General features: G+C 41.3%; 1 protein-coding gene across 1 annotated transcript in view; it reads left to right on the forward strand.

Annotated features, from left to right (window-relative positions):
• The window catches only part of NEB (nebulin), a 247,820-nt gene that overhangs the window by 29,367 nt on the left and 196,262 nt on the right, over nt 1-22,191 (forward strand). The window contains exons 12-28 of the mRNA XM_004703932.2: nt 944-1,048; nt 1,137-1,244; nt 1,347-1,451; nt 1,832-1,930; nt 3,318-3,422; nt 4,804-4,911; nt 4,998-5,111; nt 6,639-6,740; nt 6,835-6,942; nt 7,030-7,134; nt 8,124-8,222; nt 14,513-14,617; nt 15,176-15,283; nt 15,370-15,483; nt 18,316-18,513; nt 19,976-20,083; nt 21,498-21,596. Coding sequence (XP_004703989.1) covers nt 944-1,048; nt 1,137-1,244; nt 1,347-1,451; nt 1,832-1,930; nt 3,318-3,422; nt 4,804-4,911; nt 4,998-5,111; nt 6,639-6,740; nt 6,835-6,942; nt 7,030-7,134; nt 8,124-8,222; nt 14,513-14,617; nt 15,176-15,283; nt 15,370-15,483; nt 18,316-18,513; nt 19,976-20,083; nt 21,498-21,596 — 1,890 coding nt within the window. The remainder of the gene's footprint in view (nt 1-943; nt 1,049-1,136; nt 1,245-1,346; nt 1,452-1,831; nt 1,931-3,317; nt 3,423-4,803; nt 4,912-4,997; nt 5,112-6,638; nt 6,741-6,834; nt 6,943-7,029; nt 7,135-8,123; nt 8,223-14,512; nt 14,618-15,175; nt 15,284-15,369; nt 15,484-18,315; nt 18,514-19,975; nt 20,084-21,497; nt 21,597-22,191) is intronic.

Below are 22,191 nucleotides of genomic sequence, written 5' to 3' on the forward strand. Positions count from 1 at the left end.
CCCCAAATGAAGGGCATCTTTAGCAAACATGTTGCACCAAGATTCAAGTTCACTTTCTTGATTAAAAAACAACAACATTGAAACTGCTAATATGGTTTACTTTTTGAAAACCCTACAAAAATAAGGAGCAATGAGCTGCTTTATCAGTTGCACGTTTGAAATCAACAATTAAAATTTTAAATTACTATCCATCAAATAGCCTCCACCTAACGAGCAAACATTGGCAGAGAAGGGGAAAATAGGCTCAGGAGTAGATTTTGAAATTCCTTTTGGTAACGGAGTGACCAAGGAGATGGCCCAGCAAACAAGAAAGCGCCAAGTTTGGACTAGAGAAGACCGTAGTCAGTGGTGGCACAAGGCCCGGTCTTTCCAAGGTCACAGGGAAGAAAGCCGGCCACGTGCAGAAACAGACACGCCTAAAAGCTTGTTGCTGCTGTGTGCTGTGAACACTGAAGCAGAGAGGCTGGTGAGTCAGGGTCAGAGGCTAATGACTGCTTGTATAATAAGGGATTATTCCGTGGTAGAAGGAGGAAGAGAGCGTATTCCTAAACTGCTGCTAAACTGTTATGAAGGCTTTTTTACAAACTGAAAAGGCTTGGCGCTGCTCGAGCCCTTCCTGTTTGTGCTTGGTACACGAGGTGAGGAGGTGGCGAAGGCAGCAGTTCAGAACAACACAGATCTCTCTCTAAGGGTTTGGTCAGAAACAGCCTCTATCATTATTTGAGAGTATGAAAAACTTAGACATTATAAAAGTAGCTAATGGAAAAAAAGGCTTATGATTTTTGACACCCCAGTGTTTGATTGTCAGTTTTTAAGACAGTCAGCAGGCGATCTTTTTTTTCTTCCCTCTTCTTTTGTTTAGTGTTGGAAAATGCAAGTGTTGTAATCAGTGTGGGAGTGACAGGAATCTACTTTAACTGATTTTTTCCCCTTTATTTGACAGAAATTATACAAGGAAAACTACGAAAAGACAAAGGCAAAGAGCATAAATTACTGTGAGACTCCCAAATTTCAGCTCGATACAGTTCTGCATAACTTCAGTAGTGATGTAAGCTACCCTGTGTTCACTCCATCTGCTAATGAAAAGACCCATCATTTCATCAATAATGAAATGAAATACGTTTTTTGTCTTTCAGACTAAATATAAAGATTCCTACTTAAAGAATATTTTGGGACATTATGTAGGCAGCCCTGAAGATCCGTATTACACACATTGTATGAAAGTCACAGCTCAAAACAGTGATGTAAGTTCTAAGACAATCATTTGACTTGACTGCTTAAATAATCTATTGGTGGGGTGCAAATACATTGGTTGCATCCTTAAAGCCGGTGTCTTCTCCTCATAGAAAAATTACAAAGCAGAATATGAAGAGGACAGAGGCAAGTGCTTCTTCCCCCAGACCATAACTCAAGAATATGAAGCAATCAAGAAACTAGATCAGTGCAAAGATGTAAGTCTATAGCAGGAACTAGGTTCATTCCTGCTCTCCAGATCGTGGGCAAGATAAGTGTAAAATCTTGACATTTTTATAAGTAAGCACGAAAACTAGTAGAAGCAAATGTATTTGGTTGTAGAGACACTGTTTTTCCTTGTTAGCATTTGTATGTTGTAAGAGTTATTCTTTGCTTAGCTTCCCGGAAGAGAGTTATGAAGAAACGAACGATAGGAAACAAAAATCCTCATACAAGTATAACAACAACAATCTATGCTGTATCAACTAAGCGTTTGGTTGGTTGGTTGTGTTAGACGGGGAGGGTGCTGCTTGTTTGACCTCTGGGCCAACTTGGATATGCTTCAGCTGCTAACGCCAATTCCCTTCTCCTTATCCAGCATACCTACAAAGTCCACCCAGAGAAGACCAAATTCACTCAAGTTACTGACTCTCCTGTTCAGTTGCAAGCCCAAGTCAATTCCAAACAACTGAGTGATGTAAGTTCTGCTAAATAGCTAAGGAAATTCAGCCATGATGGAGAACATTTCATAACTCACTCAGAAAATCCAATGACTAGTTATATTTATTTTAAAAGGTTATGCGTGCTTTAACAATTTTAACATGCACATATTGGCCATCACTTAAAACACTTTTCTGGCGTTCTGGTGGCCTGGTGGGATACACAATGGGTTGCAGTTGAAACAGCTTGGTAGATGAGAATTGAATCGAAGTTATTTACAGGACAAAGGCAAGACTTTCTACTCCAGTAAAGAGCTATAGTCTTGGAAACCCACTGAAGCAATTCTACCCTGTTTGATAGGGTTGCTATGAGTCAGCATCTACTTGATGGCAGTGAGCTTGGAGGGGTTTGGGGGTCTTGAGGTAACCTCTTTATGCCACCTACTTCTCTTTGACCATTGGTGAATGTTTTGAAGATTAAATGAATCTTGATTCATAGTACACAGCAGAGAGCAGGTATTTAATACTTGGGATTTCTTTTAAGTTTTTCCAGAAAATGAAATCTTTGAGACAAAAATTTTTTGTCGGGGAGGGGAGGTTTGTTTTGTTTTCCTTTTTTTAAAAATCATTTTATTAGGGGCTCATACAACTCTTATCACAATCCATACATAACATCAATTGTGTAAAGCACATTTGTACATTCATTGCCCTCATCATTCTCAAAATATTTGCTCTCTACTTAAGCCCCTGGCATCAGCTCCTCATTTTTCCTTTCCCTCCCCACTCCCCCCTCCCTCATGAACCCTTGATAATTTATAAATTATTATTTTGTCATATCTTGCCCTGTCCGACGTCTCCCGTCACCCACTTTTCTGTTGTTCATCCCCCAGGGAGGAGGTTATATATAGATCCCATTTTTTATTTATCATATGAAGATTTACTTAAATATGAACTTCAAAACTTGTGTTGAACTTAAAAATAGAATTAGCCACAGTAGATTAATGGCCAGAAAGGAAGGCTTCATGTCTACAAGTTGTAATGTCCGTTCAGGGGCGCATGCGTAGATTTGTTAGGAAAAGCTTTCTGGAAAGTGAGCAATGAGAAGGCAAAGGAAGAAAAGCTTGTGCTGCTCTTGAATCTCCGGGGCCGACTGCTATGTCTTTGGAGGGGGAAGAGTAGGAAGCAGCATCGTCCTCATGGCCTGCCATGGTGACGGGTGTGGCAACTGGAGTCGGATGTCCAGCACAACGGTTGTCAATGATGCAGCGTGATCGTCTAGCCAAGCTCTGTACCTCTTGTTTGATCCGAACAACTTTTCCAGATACGCCACAAAATGTATCGCCCAAGATTTTTGTCTTATGTTTTGAAGCAGTGTTTCTTCTGAATTGATTGGTGCTCTCTCCTGGTTGTTTTTTTTTCTTTCAGCTAAATTACAAAGCAAAACATGAGAATGAAAAATTCCAATGCCATATACCTCCAGATACCCCTGCCTTCATCCAGCACAAAGTCAACGCTTATAACCTGAGTGACGTAAGTTCCTTATGAACTAAGTCGTGTTACGTGACAACTTTTGCTTGCCTCGTTGTACTGCGTCATCGAATTAGTTCAATGCTAAGTGTAGTTAGCAGTAATGCTTTGGTGTCAAATATTTGCATTATGTTCCTTTGTCCCAATGTGACTGGTTAAATTCACCTTATAGGATGTATGCATGTCTTCAGTAGCTGCATACAATTAGAGTGTCTTAATACATTTTAACCAACTGTAGAGGGGCCACCATCTTTACATGACCCTTGACTTCAATATTAGACCTTTTAGCTACAGATTCCTTTATATCATGTTCCAATTAATCATCTTTCAAAATCTTATTTCTTTCAGATGTAATTTCACTCTCTTTGTTCTACGAGCTTGTCGTTTTCTTCATTTAATTCACATGATATTTATTTTTACACATAAGATAACTTGTGAAGATATAGGGTGTAAGGTATAAGCCTAGGTATCCACTGTGATCTCTCATTTTCTGAGTTTAATGTTAAGAAGAATTCAAATTACCCTCAGGGACCTCAATTTCTTCAATATTCTATAAATGAGTACAAAGATTATCAAGCATCTGTGATGATTGTAGTGGTTCATGAAATAATCTTTGTAAAAGACTTACAGATTGAATAAAAAGTAATGTCTTTATGCCCATAGAAAGTAAGTTAACTTAAAAAAAAGAGAGAGTACATTAACTGGAATATTTATACCACTCTATGGACTTCAGTATTCAGAATCAAATATTAGTATGATCATTGGAATAAGGTTAATTGGATGAGAGTCAAATGCAGAGTAGAGAAATCTGCTCTTGGAGAATTAGAAGTTCCAGTTTAAGGAGAATTACTTGAAATAGGCATTTTCTTCGCTTAAACAGTAAAAAGAAGACCCGGTAGCACACTAGTTATGCACTAAAACCAAAGAGTTGGTGAGTTATACCTACAGGAGAAAGACATAGCAGTTCTACCTCCATAACGATTCAATGGCCTTCGAAACTCTGTGTGGCAGTTCTACTAGCCCACAGGATCACTGTGAGTTGGAATTGACTCAGTGGCAATAAGTGGTGGATATTTCAATTTTATGTTATATTACTGTTGTTGGTTGATTCCAATTTGTGGTGACTTATGTGTGTAGCGTAAAACCGCGCTTCACTGGATTTTCAAGGCTGAAATATTTTGGAAGTAGCATACCAAGTTCACTTCTGAGAGACCTTTGGGTGGGTTTGAATCACCAACCTTTCAGAGAACAGTCCATTGCTTTACCATTTACCCTATCAAGGGACTCATATTAAGACAAGATATTTAATTGCCCTATAATTTTTAGAATGTGATGATATCCATATAACCATTGCCAATTCCTTAACTACAACTTTCCTTTTCAGAATGTTTATAAGCATGACTGGGAGAAGAGCAAAGCGAAGAAGTTTGACATTAAAGTGGACGCCATCCCCCTGCTGGCCGCCAAAGCCAACAGCAGGAACGCCAGTGATGTGAGTGTGCCCAGTGTGCAGGGCACGGGTCTCTGGGACACTTCTGGGCGGGTGGGATCTTGCTCATCAGTGCAGTGTCCTTGCAGGTGATGTACAAGAAAGACTACGAAAAAAATAAAGGGAAAATGATCGGAGCCCTGAGCATTAATGATGATCCCAAGATGCTGCACTCTTTGAAGACGGCCAAGAACCAGAGTGACGTGAGTGCCTTCTTCATCACCTTTACTCTATACCTAGCTGCTCTTGGTGTCTCACACAGCCTTGCAAGGGACATTAGCCCAACTTCCATCTCAGATTGAGGATAACACAGCATGCATGAAAGTCTAGGTGGAAAAGGAAGATTAACTTCCTCATTTGCAGCTCTGAGTATTGAGATCACAGTGAATATTTTAAAGGGTGCCTTAATCTCTTTAATGCCCTCCACTTATTAGAAGAAGAAATATGTATAGTAATATAATTTTCTTTATTGTTATGCCTAGAAACAGGCTCAAAATCTTGGTATGTACAAATACATGAGAAGGCTTCAAAAAGTTCATGGAACATGAAATTAAGAGATGATATATTTCCCATGGACTCCTTTGAAGGCTCTTCATATATATGTATGTCTGCATGTAGGGATTTATTCCAGAACCTGCCCTGATTTAATGTAGTTTACAAAAATACATACATATGAAAAGAGAAATGAGAAAATCAGGATAAGGAAAAATAGAGGCGAAGTTACACAAAACCTCAACTCAGTATCTATATTTCAATTTTTAGGAACTATTGCTAACATTTTAAAGACCTCCAAATACTTATTAAAAGTTAACTAAAACTCTTGACCAAACCGAAAACCCTTGACCAAAAAAATGCTCATCAGCTCTGTCCGGTAGGGTTGCGATGCGTCAGAATGGATTAGTGGGTTTGGTTTGGTTTTATTACTCTTTGTCATTTACAAATAATTTTGTTTTTATTAAGTATATTTTTAGATTTCTATGGAGATGAATAAAATATGATGAAAACTACATGATAGATGCAGTGAAACAGAAAGCAGTCTTTCCTTATATTATTGCTACAAAGTCAGATGATAGGCATTAGTGACAAAGGCCAACGTAATTAAGTGAATGTAAAAAATGTTTTCAATAAATGCTCTATTGAATGTTTTTATGGGACTAACTTCAGTGTCTTACGTCTGCTTAAACTTTATACCTGATAGAGTATCTATTTAAAAAATCATGTTCAAGCATGTCCAAAAGGAAATAATTATTTTAAGACAAATATTTTTGTTTGTTTTTGGTGGAAGACAGCATTAGTATACTTTCACTTACTCATTTTGATACATTTTAGGACAGTTTACATACATGAAAATGTTTGCATGGTTTTCAGAAACCTGAGTTTATACCACATATGAACCTCTAACACAGAGGTTCACAAACTTATAAGGCCTATCTCCCCCCTGTTCAGAAAAAAATAATCACACGGTGCCCACCTGACAATAAAAACTTTTGCACTGTAGCCCATGATCCAGCATAAAGTGCAACTGTCTGCTTTTGAGTCCCCCATGGATCGTCCCAGCACCCCGAGGGAAACGCTGCAGTCTGACATATTCATTCAGCCTTTTTGGTTGGCAAAAAAGAAATCCTGAAGGCGGCAAACATATGTCCCTTCAGGGATAGGCAAAACATGCATTTTGTTCTATGAGATACATTTTTCTTTGTCTTCCCTTAATTCTCTTTTCCCTTTGACAGAGATTGTACAAGGAAAACTATGAGAAGACAAAGGCCACGAGCATGAATTACTGCGAGACCCCTAAATATCAACTTGACACTCTGCTGAAGAACTTTGGCGAGGTTGGGAAGAGCATGAGTACTTCGGGGGCTTGAAAACTCACGTATAGTTTGGCAACTAATTGTCGGTTTGGGTGACATATGTTTTCTTTTCCAGAATAAATATAAAGATTCATATGTGAAGAATATCTTGGGACATTATGTGGGCACCTTTGAAGACCCTTATGAAACACACTGCATGAAAGTGTCAGCTCAAAATAGTGATGTAAGCGTGAAGACAATTGTTCATGGCTCACACTGATGTTAGTTAGAAGCTCTGGTGGTTATGATCTATTCTGCTTTCTCCTTGCAGAAGAGCTACAAGGCAGAATATGAAGACGACAAAGGGAAGTGCTACTTCCCTCAGACAATAACCCAAGAATATGAAGCCATCAAGAAGCTAGACCAGTGTAAAGATGTAAGTGGGCGTCCCTGAAATTTTGAAATTTGGTTTGGGATTCTTGTGACATCTAGTGGCAAATGTCACTAGGCATGTTAGCCTCTAATGGCTAGCAGGAGTTATTCAATTTTAAACTTGATTTGGGGGTGAAGATAGGAAATAAAAGCATTTCTTTAAATCAGTTCGTTTACATAATTGTAGATAAAGGGCAAAGGGAAGGTGTGGAGGTTAGGGAAAGACAGATGTTCGTTCAATAGCTTTGCCCTATTAACTGTGCCTGGCACTGTCCTTGGTGCTGAAAATCCGAAGGGCACAAAGGAGACGCCATCTGCCTCTTGCGGAGTGTGCATTCTCCTGATAGTGGCGGACAATTATCAAGGAAAGAGAGCCTGGGCGCCAGGATACACTGAGCAAGAATAATAAAACTAATATTGGGTGAAGATTCAGAATGAAAGTAGAATGATGTGAGAGTGAGTGTGTGAAAGAGTGCCTACATTGGGTGGTCAAGGAGGGTTGAAGTCAGCAATAGTCCAGCCGAGTCAAAAGCAAGGGAAGAGCAGCAGAAGGAACAACCTGAAGAGGGAACACGCACGGTGTTCAAGAAAGTCAAAGGCTAAGGTGACCGGAGCATATTAGGGAAGGGGACAGTACTGGCAGTGAATTGGCAAGAGATGAATGGGAAGTTGGAACGTGTAGGTTAAGCCAAGGTTCAGCCTAGGTTAAATGAAAAGTATCGGAAAGAGTCATTGAACAACAGTGACTCATTAAGCAACAGAAAAAATAATCCATTTGCTGAATGGTAGCAGGTATACCGTGTTAGATCTAATTACAGTCGAGAATAAGAAAGAGAAAGAGGGAGATGTAAGAATATATGAAGTAAGATGCCAAAAAAGGCAAAACAAGCTATATTTGCATTGAAACAAATCCTTTTTATATGTTAGTATATATGGGAACAAATATCTAAAGATGCATTTAAAATTTTTCATTAAAAAAATCTTCTTTTTCAGCATACCTATAAAGTTCCTCCAGATAAGACCAAATTCACGGCTGTCACAGACTCTCCTGTACTTCTGCAGGCCCAGCTCAACACGAAACAGCTTAGTGATGTAAGTGCATTGATGTATCCAAGAGGGGTTTGCCCAACATTCTTCGTTGATTTTAAGCACAAGCATTTATCTCTCCCAAGAATGTTGTTTTTCAAGAATGGTGGTAGGCAATTAGACATATCCAATATTTCAATCTCTCTGCTGTCAGTGCGTCATACTGTAGAGGCTTGCATGTCACTGTGCTGCTGGATGCTATGCCACTGTTGTTTCAAATACCAGCAGATTTACCCCTGGTGAACAGGTTTTAGGCGAGCTTCCAGATTAAGAATGGACTAGGAAAAACAAATAGACAATTCACTTAGGAAGGATTAGCTACTGAAAAACTTATGCATAGCAAAGGAATATTGTCAAACGTCGTGAAAAGCTCTCAAATATGGCTGGAGAAGAGCTGCCGCCTCAAAGTGCAGCCTACCTTCATGCCATGAATGGAGCAAAGTTTCAGGACCATCACCTGCTGATGGGTCACTATTCAAAGTGAGAAGGAATATTTGCAAGTATTCATTAATAATTGGAACATGGAAACTTGGAAGTATGAATCTGGGAGAACTGGAAGTTGTCAAAAATGAAATAGAACACACAGAGATCTGTATGCCAGGCATCGATGAGCTAAAAGAACTCATGATGGCTGTTTTTAATCGGAAAGCCTGTGCTAGGAATGACAGCTCAGTGCTGCATGTGATGGGATAATATCTGTGCACCTATATTAGGAATATCATCTCATGCAACCATTACTCAAATGTACACATCAAACACTAAAGCCATGAAGAAGAAGTTGAAGAATTGTACAAACTTCTTCAATCAGAAATTGATCAAACATGCAATCAAGATGCATTGATGATAATTATTGGAATGTGAAAGTTCAAAGCAAAGATGGAAGCTTAGCAGTTGGAATATATGCCATTGGTGATAGAAATGAAGCTGGAGATGATCACAGAAGTTTCCAAGGCCAGTGACTTCTTAACAGCAAATTAGATGACTAATCATGTGACACACACAGGAATTACATGGACTAGAACTGTGGGAAGAGATGATACTCTTTCACTCCATTGAGTAAATTCTGACTTATAGTGAAATCCTCCTGTGGATTTCCGAGCCGAATTATTTATGGGAGTAGAAAGCACAGTCTTTCTCCAGTAGATCTACTGGTGGTTTTGAACTTTTGACCATGTGGATCACAGCCCAATGTGTAACCACTATACCACCAGGGATCCCCGGAGAAGGAATGACGCAAAAGCTCTATATCATCAGATTGGGGGCCTACTCTTGAACAGCACATCAATTGTTCCTATCAAGTTCAGGTTAAAGCTGAAGAAAGTTAAAAACAAGTCGATGAGAACCAAAATACAACCTTGAGCATATCCATCTAAATTTAGAGACCACCTTAAGAGCACGTAGCAGTATCATTTCAAGAATGTGACACACATATAAGAGCTCACGACACATGGAATCGAGGTCAGATTAACCCCTCAGGAACAGAATGGGAGCAGCGATACCAGGAGGGTGGTAGGAAGGTGGAGAGAGGAGGGGAGGAAGAGGGAACCAATCGTAATCATTGACACATAAACCACCCCCAGGGAGGGGGCGAACAACAGAAACGTGGATGACAGGAGACAGCGGTCGGTGTAAGATATGAAAATCAGAATCAATAATTTATCAAGGGGTCATAAGAGTGAGAGTGGGGAGAGGGAGGGGGAAAAAGAAGAACTGATGCCAAGGCCTCAAATAGAAAGTAAATGTTTAGAAAATGATGATGGCCACATAAGTACAAATATGCTTGATATAATTGATGTATGGAATGTCATAAGAGCTGTAAGAGCCCCAATAAAATGATTTAACAAAATTTAAGAAGAATTTGATGCACCGAACACTAATGTGTGAAGACTAGATGCGCTGTGGGACGCCATCGCGAACATCATACATGAAGGCAGCTGAAGGTCACTTAAAGATACGGAAAAGTGGACTCAGAGGAGACTGAAACTTGCTGTGCTCCGTTTCATACACGCTCTGCTTTCCCGTACTTCACTTTTCCTCTGGGTTCTGGAATTCACTGCAGTGGCCACACAAAGAACTCACATACGAAGCTCACGATGACAGGGTTTATTGTGGGAGGGAACAGCTGGCAGCACAGGTGAGAAACACTCAAAAATTGGTTGTTCAGTCAGGATAGGTCACAACATTCTTTCAGCACTGCTAATAAATGCCCAGTGGGCATGCCACTCCGCTGTAAGCCGCAGCACACAGGAATTCAGCTCAAGGTCCATGAATCAGTGAACCCAATTCCCTGAATTAAGTGCCCGGTGGCACCCTACTCCAGTAAGCTTTAACCTGAACACACTCAACTCCCCCTCTGTGGGTTAGCAAGCCCAACTCGTCCAGTTAAATGCCCAGGGACACCCCACTCCACAAGGCAGCCTCTTGCCCCAAAGCCCTCAGCTTGATTTGTCTGTGGGCTGAGAAACCACCACTCTGTCTCATGCTCTGACTCATGGTTCCTCTGCTGCTGTTGCTTTTCGCCACTCCCCTCTGATGCTACTGCTGTCTTCTGGATCAAAGATGTTCACTGCACGCCGAAGACACTTTCCACTCCTGGCGCTTCCTGGTTGTAAACTTTCCCTCCTGCTTCTGATAGGGCTCATTTCACCTGAAACCAAACTCACTGCCATCAAATCACTGCCAACTTATAGTGACCCTATAGGCCAGGGCAGAACTTCCCCTGGAAGTTTCTGAGACTGTAATTCTTTATAGGAGTAGAAAACCCCATCTTTACCGAAAGAAACAGCCAGTGGCTTTGAACTGCTGACCTTTCGGATTGCAGCCCAACTCAAAACTGTGCCACTAGGACTCCATATTTTACATCCAGCAGGAAAGCTTAGTGAATCCTCTTACCAATTATCACAGGTGGATCCTATCAGTGTCTCCCCCCACCTTCTTATCCAGATGCTTACATGGAAAGGTCATGTGGCGTGAGTTACAGAGGCTTTGGCTGGAAGAGCTGCATTAAATCATCCACTGCCCCTGAACTTGCTCCTAAAGATAGAGTAACTAAGACAAAGGAAAGAAATTTAGAAATATGGGCATTGAACAGAAAATTTCAAAAGGCAGCTCTAGAAGACAAAGTAAAGCATTATAACGAAATGCGCAAAGGCCTGGAGTTAGAAAAAGCCCAGTGAAAAAATGCTCTGTCCCCCTCAAGCTGGAAAACGGAAGAAAAATTCAACTCTCTGGTTATAGAAGGACTCAATGGGCAAAATACTCATGATGCAGGAAGATGAGGGAAGGAATGCAGAGTCATGATACCAAAAAGAAATGGTCAACAGTCATCTCGAGAGAGCGTAGGATCAAGAACTGATGGCACGAAAGGAAAGGTCCAAGCTGCACTGAAAGCGTTAGTGAAAAACAAGGCTCCCCGCGTTGCAGGCACACCACCTGGAATGTTTCAACAAACTGATAACAGTGCTGGAAGCGCGCACTAGTCTATGCCAAGAAATGTAGAAGATAGCTACCTGGTCAACTTCCTGGAAAGAAAAAAAAAAAAGTGTTTTTGTGCCAATTCCAATGAAAGGTCACCCAACAGAATTGGAGGCTTTTTGAACAACACCATTGATATCATATTCCATAAATATTTCCTAAAGATAATTCCGAAACAGACACAGCAGTACATCAATAGGGAGTTGCCGTAAATGCAACCCAGAATCATGGAAGAAACACATGGAGCCAGGGATATCATTGCTGACATTAGATGGGTCTTGGAGGAAAGCAGAGACACCAGAGAGATGTCTGCTAGTATTATTTTGAGTATGCAAAGGTATTCAACTGTGTGGATCATAACAAACCATGGATAGCATTGCAAAGAAGGAGAATTCCAAAACACTTCATTGTTCTCATGTGGATCCTGTACCTGGACCAAAAGGCAGTTGTATGAACAGAGCCAGGGCATATGGCATGGTTTAAAATCAGGCAAGGTGTGCTTCAGGATTGTACTCTTTCACTATACTTACTTCAGTCTGTGCCTAACAAGCAATCTGAGAAGTGGGAGCATAGACCAAGGACACCACATTAGGAATGAAGGAAGGCTAATTAATAGCCTCTTAATGGGATGCACAATGACAGCTGTGCTTACTGAAAGCGAGGACTTGCTGATGAAAATCAAACACTGCCGGCTTCACTATGGATTACAAGCCAGTGTAAAGAAATACAGAATCCTCACAACTGGGTCAATAGACAGTATCGGGATAAAAAGAAAACATATATTGATGTTCTCAAGGATGTCATTTTATGTGGATTCACAATGAACACTCATGGAAGCAGCTGTCAGGAAATCAAATGATATATTGCACTGAGCACATTGGCTGCACTGGACCTCTTGAGCGAGGCTGTCACTTGGAGAGCTAAGGTGTGCCGGACCTGGGTGTTCCATCCTTTCATAGGCATGCGACAACAATGAATAAGGGAGACTGGAGAAGAACTGATGCACTTGAATGGCGGTGCTGTTGAAAAAGAATCCTGGGCTGCCAGAAAGATAAACAAATCTACCTTGGAACAAGGACACCCAGAATAACCCTTAAGCGCAAGAATGTTGAGACTTCTCGTGTTCTTTGGACACGGCGTCCGAAGAGACCAGTCCCTGGAAAATGGCATCATTAAAGGAGAGAGTCGTCCAAAGAGAGGGAGGCCTTCAAGGAGGTGAATTGAGACAGTAGCTGCAACAGTGGACTCAGCTCAGGAGTTGATTCAGAGGGTGGTGCCGGAGGGGACCGTGTTTCATTCTGTTGTATCTCGGGTCACTCGGAGGTGGAGCCGGCTGGATGGCACCTAACCACAGCAGCAACACGGTTTCTTCAATGAGTCACTAATTTTGATCAGGAGCACCTGACTTACTCATTAGAGTCTGTCACCAAAAGCAGTGCACACGAAGACGTCACCTCAACTTCAGTACACACGACAGCAAAGCATGGCCCTCGTCGGATAAGGCTAGAACTTCTAATTCTTGGTTTGCGAGCAAGACAGACAAAGAATGAGAACACAGAAGTCAGAAAGACGTTAGGCAATGATAAGAAGACTAACTAGCATGGGCTGATGCACCAAATTAAACCAGGATTCCGGGAATGAGAGCGAATGGGTGGTCAAAGAGGGTCCGGGGAACGGTCAGCCACGCCAAGAGGAGGGAAGAGCAGCAGGACTTCGCAAATGTTACGCACCTGGGTATCACCTCCGCTCCTGTTAAGACGCGGATTCTGATCCTGTCGGTGTGAGGTGGGACCCACTGTTTTGCGTTCCTAAGAAACCCCTCGGTGCTGCTAATGCTGCGGGCACAATGACAAGGTGCCAGCACTGCTAAATCTTAAAGAAGAGTGCATTATTCTCCTGACAGAAAAATGAAATATGCAATTCATCCTGTCGTAAGTGCCATCCAGACGCTGCTTGGTGAAAAGGCAACTTTTCCAAACACGCTCATTTTTTGTGCATTAAGAAAGCACAGCTTCACACAATTGGCACTGCCCCAGCTCAGCTTAGCCGTGCGGACTACTGCATTGAGAACATGTATCTGTTCACCGCCTGCTGCTCTCCCCGGCTCTGTCTGGCAGGCGGTATAGGACCGTTCTTCACCGGGTGCACCTTGCCCTTCGCTCTAGAGTTCCATAGCCGCCGCCTTTGACTTGCTTTCCTTGCTGTCCAGCCAACTGTGCCTAAATGCTTTGAAAAATAAAGTTCTATCGTTAGTGTATCATGTATAACAAGAATTTACATACTTTGAAAGTGTGCTGGTATTTTATTTAGAATTCTTCTTCTTTTTTTAAGAATTCTGATCACAGTTTCAGAAGTTTTGAGTTGCCGGGCCTTCAAGGCACAGCCTAAGCATTCAGATCAGACGATGAGTTTTCCGTCTCTACACTGTGCTCGCCTTCACAAAATGCCAACCCAAAGTTCGGGTATGCCTGAGCCAGTGAAATAGAGCCTACGGTTTGGAGGTTTGGAGGCTCATGGCACTTCAACTGGCATCAATTTGAGGCATTTTTCTAAAAAAAGAAAAGGCACTGATGACTAAACAATCTATGTTATTGTTGTAATTCCTTGCTGTCATTCCGACCCCTGGTGACCCCGTGTGTGCAAAGAACAACGGTTGCAGGCTGTGACTTTTCTGAAGCAGATGATGAGGCTCAGAGTTTGGGTATGAACGAGCTTTGGGGCTTGTTATCAAGCACTTAATCATTTGAGCCGCCCAGATAATCCCTGAGCTCTCTCTACTATCCTGCATGAATTCACAGTTTCGACCTCTTCTTCTTTTTCAGCTGAATTATAAAGCAAAACATGAAAGTGAGAAGTTCAAGTGCAATGTTCCTGCCGACGCTCCACACTTTATCCAGCACAGAGTCAATGCTTATAACCTCAGTGATGTGAGTACCCAGGCCACAAAAGCCTATGTTCACGTACATGTGAAAAGAGGAAATGCTGTAGGTTCGCAAAGGCCTGGATTAGGAGTTATGCTAATAAACAAGCACCGAGATAGTTACAAGTAGAGTTTTGTTTTGTTTTACACGTAGAGTTTTAAGGTCTGAATGAACTGGGTCTTACTTGGCTGTCACATTTCATTTCCACTGTCTCTAACGACCAGATACATTTTCTCAACTATCCCTTTGTTAATCACATGGGTTTACGCAAAATTTCTGACGTATGTATCATTGCCTACCTTCTCCAAGTGCTCGTCATTTCATGTTATCCTTTCTCCAACAAGACGATGGTCTTGCGATCGTTAGAAAGTGAGGAGTATGCTTAGTGGTAGGAGAGAAGCAGCAGGGTGATAGGCCAATAGTTGTATTGTCATTTGGTAAAAATGGTATTTCGAGGTGAAAGAATTATAGATACAGAAAATGTCTCCCTGTTTTTATTTATTTTTGCTGGGTCAGTTGGAGCGAGCCATTGTTCTTAAAACTCCTTCACTATTCTCTGTCCAGAATGTTTATAAGCAAGACTGGGAGAAGAGCAAAGCGAAGAAGTTTGACATTAAAGTGGACGCCATCCCCCTGCTGGCCGCCAAAGCCAACAGCAGGAACGCCAGTGATGTGAGTGTGCCCAGTGTGCAGGGCACGGGTCTCTGGGACACTTCTGGGCGGGTGGGATCTTGCTCATCAGTGCAGTGTCCTTGCAGGTGATGTACAAGAAAGACTACGAAAAAAATAGAGGGAAAATGATTGGAGCCCTGAGCATTAATGATGATCCCAAGATGCTGCACTCTTTGAAGACGGCCAAGAACCAGAGTGATGTGAGTGCTTTCGTAAAACTATCTTGTTTTCGAAATGGCCTCCTGGTTAACATGCCTGTGGTGAAGAATTCCCCTGCTCTGGGCACTTTCCGGCTCACAAGAAACTGCTGGGGGAACTTTAGAAGGGTATCAACTCCTCAGCTTCCTCCCCTCTCGTATCCGAGAAGAGAAATCACTGGGCTCTACTTGAGGTCCAGTCAGTTCACTTTGGGAAATGTTATATGTTAATGTTTAGTAGGCTCTGAACCTTAGTTCTTAAAACTTAATTGCTAGTTGGAGAATAGGCTTTAAAATGAAATTTAGCACTGTCTTTACTTTGAAAAAGATCGAATCATAGTTAAAAATTTATCAGTTGAGAAACGATGTACAAATGCGCTTTACACAATTGATGTGTGTATGGATTGGGATAACAGTTGTATGAGCCCCAAATAAAATGATTTTTTTTAAAGAAAAAAAAAAAAGAATTACCTATGGGTGTGGCAAGGGAGGATGGGGAAATAGGGAGCTAACAGCTGTGAGTATGAGAAAGAAGAAAATGTGCTGAAACTGATTGTGATGTGAATGCCCAACTCTTCTGAATATGATCGAACTATTAAATTGTATGATATATGAATTAAATGCCAATAAAACTATTAAAAAATAGAGAAAAAAAATTTATCAGTTACTAGTATTTGCTTAGGTCCAAGAAAAGTAGTTAATTGATTATAGACCCTTTTGAGACTGATAAGAAGTTTAGAGCATCTAGAAAAAATTAGCATTTTTCATGCCTTCTATTTGAAATCTCAGGGAATTCATTGATACTCTAGGCCTGTTCATTATTTCCCAGATACATTTTTTTTAACTATAGAGTGGCAAGTATCTGAAATTGCAATTTATAGTATGTTAGTGTATTGTGTTTTAAAGTGTTTAGATAATTCCTTCAGAGTTGTAAGGCTGCTCAGTGTAGTTTGCAAATTACAATTTTTCAGGCTGAAAAAGGACATTTAATTACTTTATTTCATTTTAAACATGTTCTCATATAACGAGCTCTGCATACTTTTTATCTCATTTTGCACTGACTATAGTCGTACAGGACTGGACTGAGCTGTCCACTCATTTTCTCTCATCACTTCACACTAGGTTTTGTCAGTCCTTGGTGCTCCCATGCAGAACACTCTCTGGTTCACTAGCTGCGTACCCCTTCTCAAGTCCAGAAGATAATCATTCTTTGTGGACCACACACCTGTCTTTTGTCTCATATCCAGCACCAAACCCATTAGGGCACTAGGCACATAATAAGCGCTCAATCAATGTGTTTTAATTGATTGATGCTGACAAAAAAAGAAATAGTCAATAAGTTGCTCTCACATAATATCCGATCTGAATGCTATGCTGCATTTATAGAACATCCATCACTTTTAAAAATAAAAGATGGTATGCATGCGCTCCTCTGAACAGGATTCAAAACAGTTTAACCAAGAACCGTTTTTACACCCACTCCTTTGTGCCATTGTTGGTGGTGTTGTTTTAAAAAATAATTTTATTGGGGGCTCGTACAACTCTTATCCCAATCCATCCATCCATCCATTGTGTCAAGCACATTTATACATTTGTTGCCCACACCATTCTCAAAATATTTGCTTTCTACTTGAGCCCTTGGTATCAGCTCCTCATTTTTTCCCTCCCTCCCTGCTCCCCTTGATAATTTATAAATTATTATTTTGTCATATCTTACACTGCCTGACATCTCCCTTCACCCACTTTTCTGTTGTCCATGCATGTGACATTGTTTGACCAGTTTATTTCTAATAAACATTGAGAGTCTTTATTTGTTTATTATTTGTTTCTGCATACCAAAAACCAGGGTCTAGATTGTATAGTTAACATTAAATGCATGAAAGGAAGGCTGAAAGGTTTCATCACCGGCAAAGGGATGGCTGTAGATGTCTAATGCACAGCTACACGCACCAGCTTGGGTCTCTGACTTTGACACATAGCGCTTTATGGATGAGTTTAGAATTTTCCTGAAGGCAGTGGGTCAGTATTTTTTTTCTCTCTCTCCCTTAAGCTAATTGGTAAACAATGGCAACACTGGGACTTTGACCTAATTAGCACCCTGCTAACTAGTCCAGAAAACCGGCCAACGAAAGTGCCCCTAGAGCCCAGTAAAGATGTTCGGCGCGTGAGGGCCCTGCATGAAGGACCACCGTCACTTTAATGCTTGCGCTTCACAGACGGTTCTCCTTTGAGATCTCATGACCCATGCAGCCTGAGGCTTCTTTTAAATTCCTACCAAAATTAAACTTGCTCTGAAATATACCAGAGAGTCTTAGTAGGACTGATGTGTACTGCCAAGCGTGTTAGAGACGTGCTGAACAATCTGGAATCATCCATTTAAAATTGACTCCAGGAAAGCCCCCAAATTACATCTACAAGCCCCATTTACCAAATCGTGATTCTATAACATCAGAAAGAGGGAGTGCTTTTCATATACTTTTCATTCATTAAAAAAAAAAGCCTCTTTATTGAAAACCCTCCAGAATAGCACCTGCTGGTGATCTTTGAAAAACTGTTTAAGAAAAAATAATCTTTGACTGAAGCGGAAGCCAGGACCTATTCCTGGTGTGTGCTGTGGCTCTCTGGTAGTTGCTTTGTGACCTAAAAGTAGATTTTCAAAGATCTCCCCCATGTTCAATTTTCAGTGGATGGGAGTTTGGCGATGTTTAACACGTGAATTACTTTTAGGGCAAAACAACTGCTCAGATATTGTATTTATTGTTTAAGAGCACCCCCTATGCTTTCCTGGAAATCCATTAAGGATATGTGGTAATAATGGCCATTTCCTCTTCACAGCGCGAATACCGTAAAGATTATGAAAAGTCAAAAACCGTCTACACAACACCTCTTGATATGGTCCAAGTCACTCAAGCAAAGAAGTCTCAGGCAATTGCCAGCGATGTGGATTATAAGCATCTCCTACACGATTATAGCTACCCACCAGACAGCATCAACCTGGATCTCGCGAAAAAAGCATATGCACTGCAGAGCGATGTGAGTAGCCGGGCTTTCTCTTTTCTCTCCGTGTAAGATGAGAATGGAAAGTGACATCCAAACTAAGTGCTTTGGGGCACTTCGCAGAGGTCTCGGGGTATTGGTTGACTTTATCCTCGCACTATAGCAAGTATACAGTGGGAGAGAAGTTCTGTTAGGAGCACGCCCTTCAGTGTCCATTGCTACTTCCCTTTGGGAGAGGTATCCATTCCCTGGGGCTTAGTTAGATTCCTCCCCCTGACCACTGGCATAAACAAGGGAATTGGCTTGAGGATGAATACTTAGGGGGTGCCAGGTCCCAGTGAGCTCTCCCTGCACACCCACTGTTGCCATCACCGTTGCAATGACTGTCTCATTCAGCATGTATTCGATTTGCTCTGTGTGCAGAAAGCTTATATCATGTGCTGCTCCCACTTGTATAAATACCAATTTTTCTTACTGGAGACCAATCAGAGCAACCCAGGAACACTTTGTCCTAATGATTCTCTTTTAGACATTGCCATCTTATTTGTTCAAGTTTGCTGTGTTTCTTCCTCCCAAATAGATTCTAAGCACCTCATGGGCTGAAATGAAATGTTTTCCTGGGATTTCCCTTAATTTGGTTCTATCCATTGTTCTCCACTAAAAGGCCCTTACTGAAGAATTGAGAATAGTACAAGGACCAGATAGTAAGAGTTGTTCCTTATTTTAATAGTATCGAGTAACTATCCCAAATAATAAGTGCTCCCCAACAAACAAGTTCGCCAGGGCAACAGTACATGATTAGCCAATGCAGAAACTCACCTAAGCTGGTCATTGTACACGAAGGTCAATGTGTGCAAACGTTTTTTTAATAGTAACTCTTACTGAATCTTTTCTAGTCAGAATATGATCTGAATGATCCACCTTCAATGTGGCCGTGGACCCTAATTGGACCATCCACTATCACTGCCGCTGGGTCCATTCTGACTCATAGTGACCCTATATCGGGTATCTGAGATTGTCCATCTTTCAGAGAGCTGACAGCCTCATCTTTCTCCCGCAGAGCGACTGATGGGTGTAAACTGCTGACCTTGCCCTTAGCACCCCAATGCCTCCACCCCAGTACCACTGCAGTGCCTTCATTCGACCATTAGGGACATTTAAAGTTTGAGTGATCACACAGACCAGATCTGATTGTATAAATACAATAACTCCATTTACTCCTCAATATGGCTTTGAATATAGCACTTTCCAGGTTGGAATTCCAAGTGCACATACTTCTGTTCAGTCGGAAATAAGAATGAAATGGAATATAAACTAATGAGAAGAGGAGCAGAAACCTAAGAGCTTGCCAAGAAAATGTTCAAAATAACCTTTCTGTATAGAGTAATGAATCTGATCAGAAAACTTAAAAAACGCCCTTTTGGGTAAAATGTTAATGGCTTTACTTAATGAGCATGCTACCTAGCAAAGAAATAGAACCTTCCTCTTGTTCTTTCAGGTTGAATACAAAGCGGACTATAATAGCTGGATGAAAGGTTGTGGCTGGGTTCCATTTGGATCCTTGGAAATGGAAAAGGCCAAGCGAGCTTCTGACATTCTAAACGAGGTACAGCCACCAGCTGTGTCCTTTTGAGGGGCTTGTGTTCTGTCAAAAGTCCTGAAACCACGAGAATTGGCTCAGCGCCCTCTGCTGGCGGTTGTTGCTGAGAAAAGCAACTTTACCACTTGCATGACTTACCCAGGTAGACAGGCAGCTCAATCTGCATCACCAAAATTGTTTGTGGTAAATGGACAATGTGTCGTGCAAATGTACAGTGGAAATATATCAGCTTTATTGAGATAAATGACCAGTGCCATAAAACCCACTCATCTTCAGTGTACGGTTTGACACATTTGAATAAATGTAGACGTATAAATTTTAATAGATTCCAACTGTGCGGTCATCACCACTGTGCAGATTAACCAAAAGCCAAACTCCGTGCCATCGAGTTGATGCCGACTCATTGAGACCCTATAGCCCAGTCTTTCTCCAGTGCAATGTAGGTGAGAACAGCAGTAATCTACTTTGGAATATGGATCGCTAGATGTTGCCGGCTCCAGACTGGACACCTGTCCCAATGACTGCTGTGTCCCCTCAGCACGTTAGTCATCACCTCTGTGCTGACCGCATTAAGGCATGCAAAGCAGAAGTCCTTCCTTATCAGTAGCCCTACATGCTGCCTAGTCCTTCCATTTCTCCTCCTGAAGCAGAGAGCTTCCTGACTCCCGGGAAAAGGACCTCCCTGAGAATGTGCTTGTGTCATGCAAAAGCACTCCGATCCTTGAGGAAGCTCTGTGGTGCTTCCCGATTCCGTTAGGCCTAGAGCGCCTTCGTGCACACCGGAAGTAAGAAGTTAGTATGTAGGTCCGGTTTGCCAGAGTGCTGGTGATGCGTACTGACCCAAACAATCGAAAAGTAAATGGAAAGTATGAAGCCAATAATAAGTTATAATTTATGGGGTCACATGGTGGGGAGGGAGGGGAAAAAAAGAGGAGCTATGCCAATGGCTCATATAGAGAGTACCATATATACTCGAGTATAAGCCGACCCAAATATCAGCTGAGGCACCTAGTTTTATCACAAAAACTGCATTTAAAAATGTGCTGAAAAACTCGGCTCATACACGAGTATATACAGTAAATGTTTAGAAAATAATGACAATATATGTACAAATATGCTTGATACAATTGATATATTATAAGCCTGTTATAAGCCTGTAAGAGCCCCCAATAAAATGATCTTAAAAAGTAAACTTTAAAAAAAAAAGTAAACTTAAAAAAAATTAAATGGATTTTTTAAAACATTGCTTTTTGATTGGATTGTGTTTTTTCTCCAGCCAACCAAGAATCTCATATTTTTATATTTTCAAATAAGGGAGAAAACCAACTTTGTCCATCCGAAATAAATTTCAAAGATTTTGATGTGTTAGCCTTTGATGAGAAGTAAACAATTGTTTTCCTTCTTTCCATTTGTCAACCAGAAAAAATATCGCCAACATCCGGACACTCTCAAGTTTACCTCAATTGAAGATGCTCCGATTACGGTGCAGTCTAAAATTAACCAGGCCCAGAGGAGTGATGTGAGTGTGCCGCCTGTCGTGTTTAGTCCATGTTCACAATGATATAAACACGTTTGCATTTCAAGGGTACAGATCATCTAAATTTACTATGCAAGCTAACAAGTTCTGATTACATAGTCTACTCCCTACCTGCCACAGAATTTCATTAATAAGGCATACCCAATTCATTTCTTCATAGCATCATGTGCAAAAGCGCACTGCACCTACACTTCACCTGCCAGCCCGCTCATTTCCCCACACGCCCCGTCTACGACAAGAATGAAAAATGTGGTTACTTTGCACATTAATGGTACAGATCTGGCAGAAATGAGCACTGAGGTCCCTGATGGGTTGGTTCCCTGATGGGTGGACCTCACGTGCACAGAGAGCCGCTATTATAGAGTATCGACTGCCCAGGAGGGGAGAAGGGGCACAGTCTTTCTGAGTTGCTGAGATGCCAGGTGCAGTGGAGGTAGGGCTGTGAAATTTTGTTTTTGTTTTTTTCTTTTTGGCCAGACTCAACCTATCTCTTTTTTTTTTTTGAGTGAGTGAGTGAATGAGTCAGTGAGTGTGAGTGAGTGAGTGAGTCAGTGAATGAGAGTGAGTGAGAGAGTGA

This window comes from Echinops telfairi, unplaced genomic scaffold, assembly GCF_000313985.2.
Source record: "Echinops telfairi isolate 266 unplaced genomic scaffold, ASM31398v2 ScPeMD7_4;HRSCAF=17, whole genome shotgun sequence".
Lineage (NCBI taxonomy): Eukaryota > Metazoa > Chordata > Mammalia > Afrosoricida > Tenrecidae > Echinops > Echinops telfairi.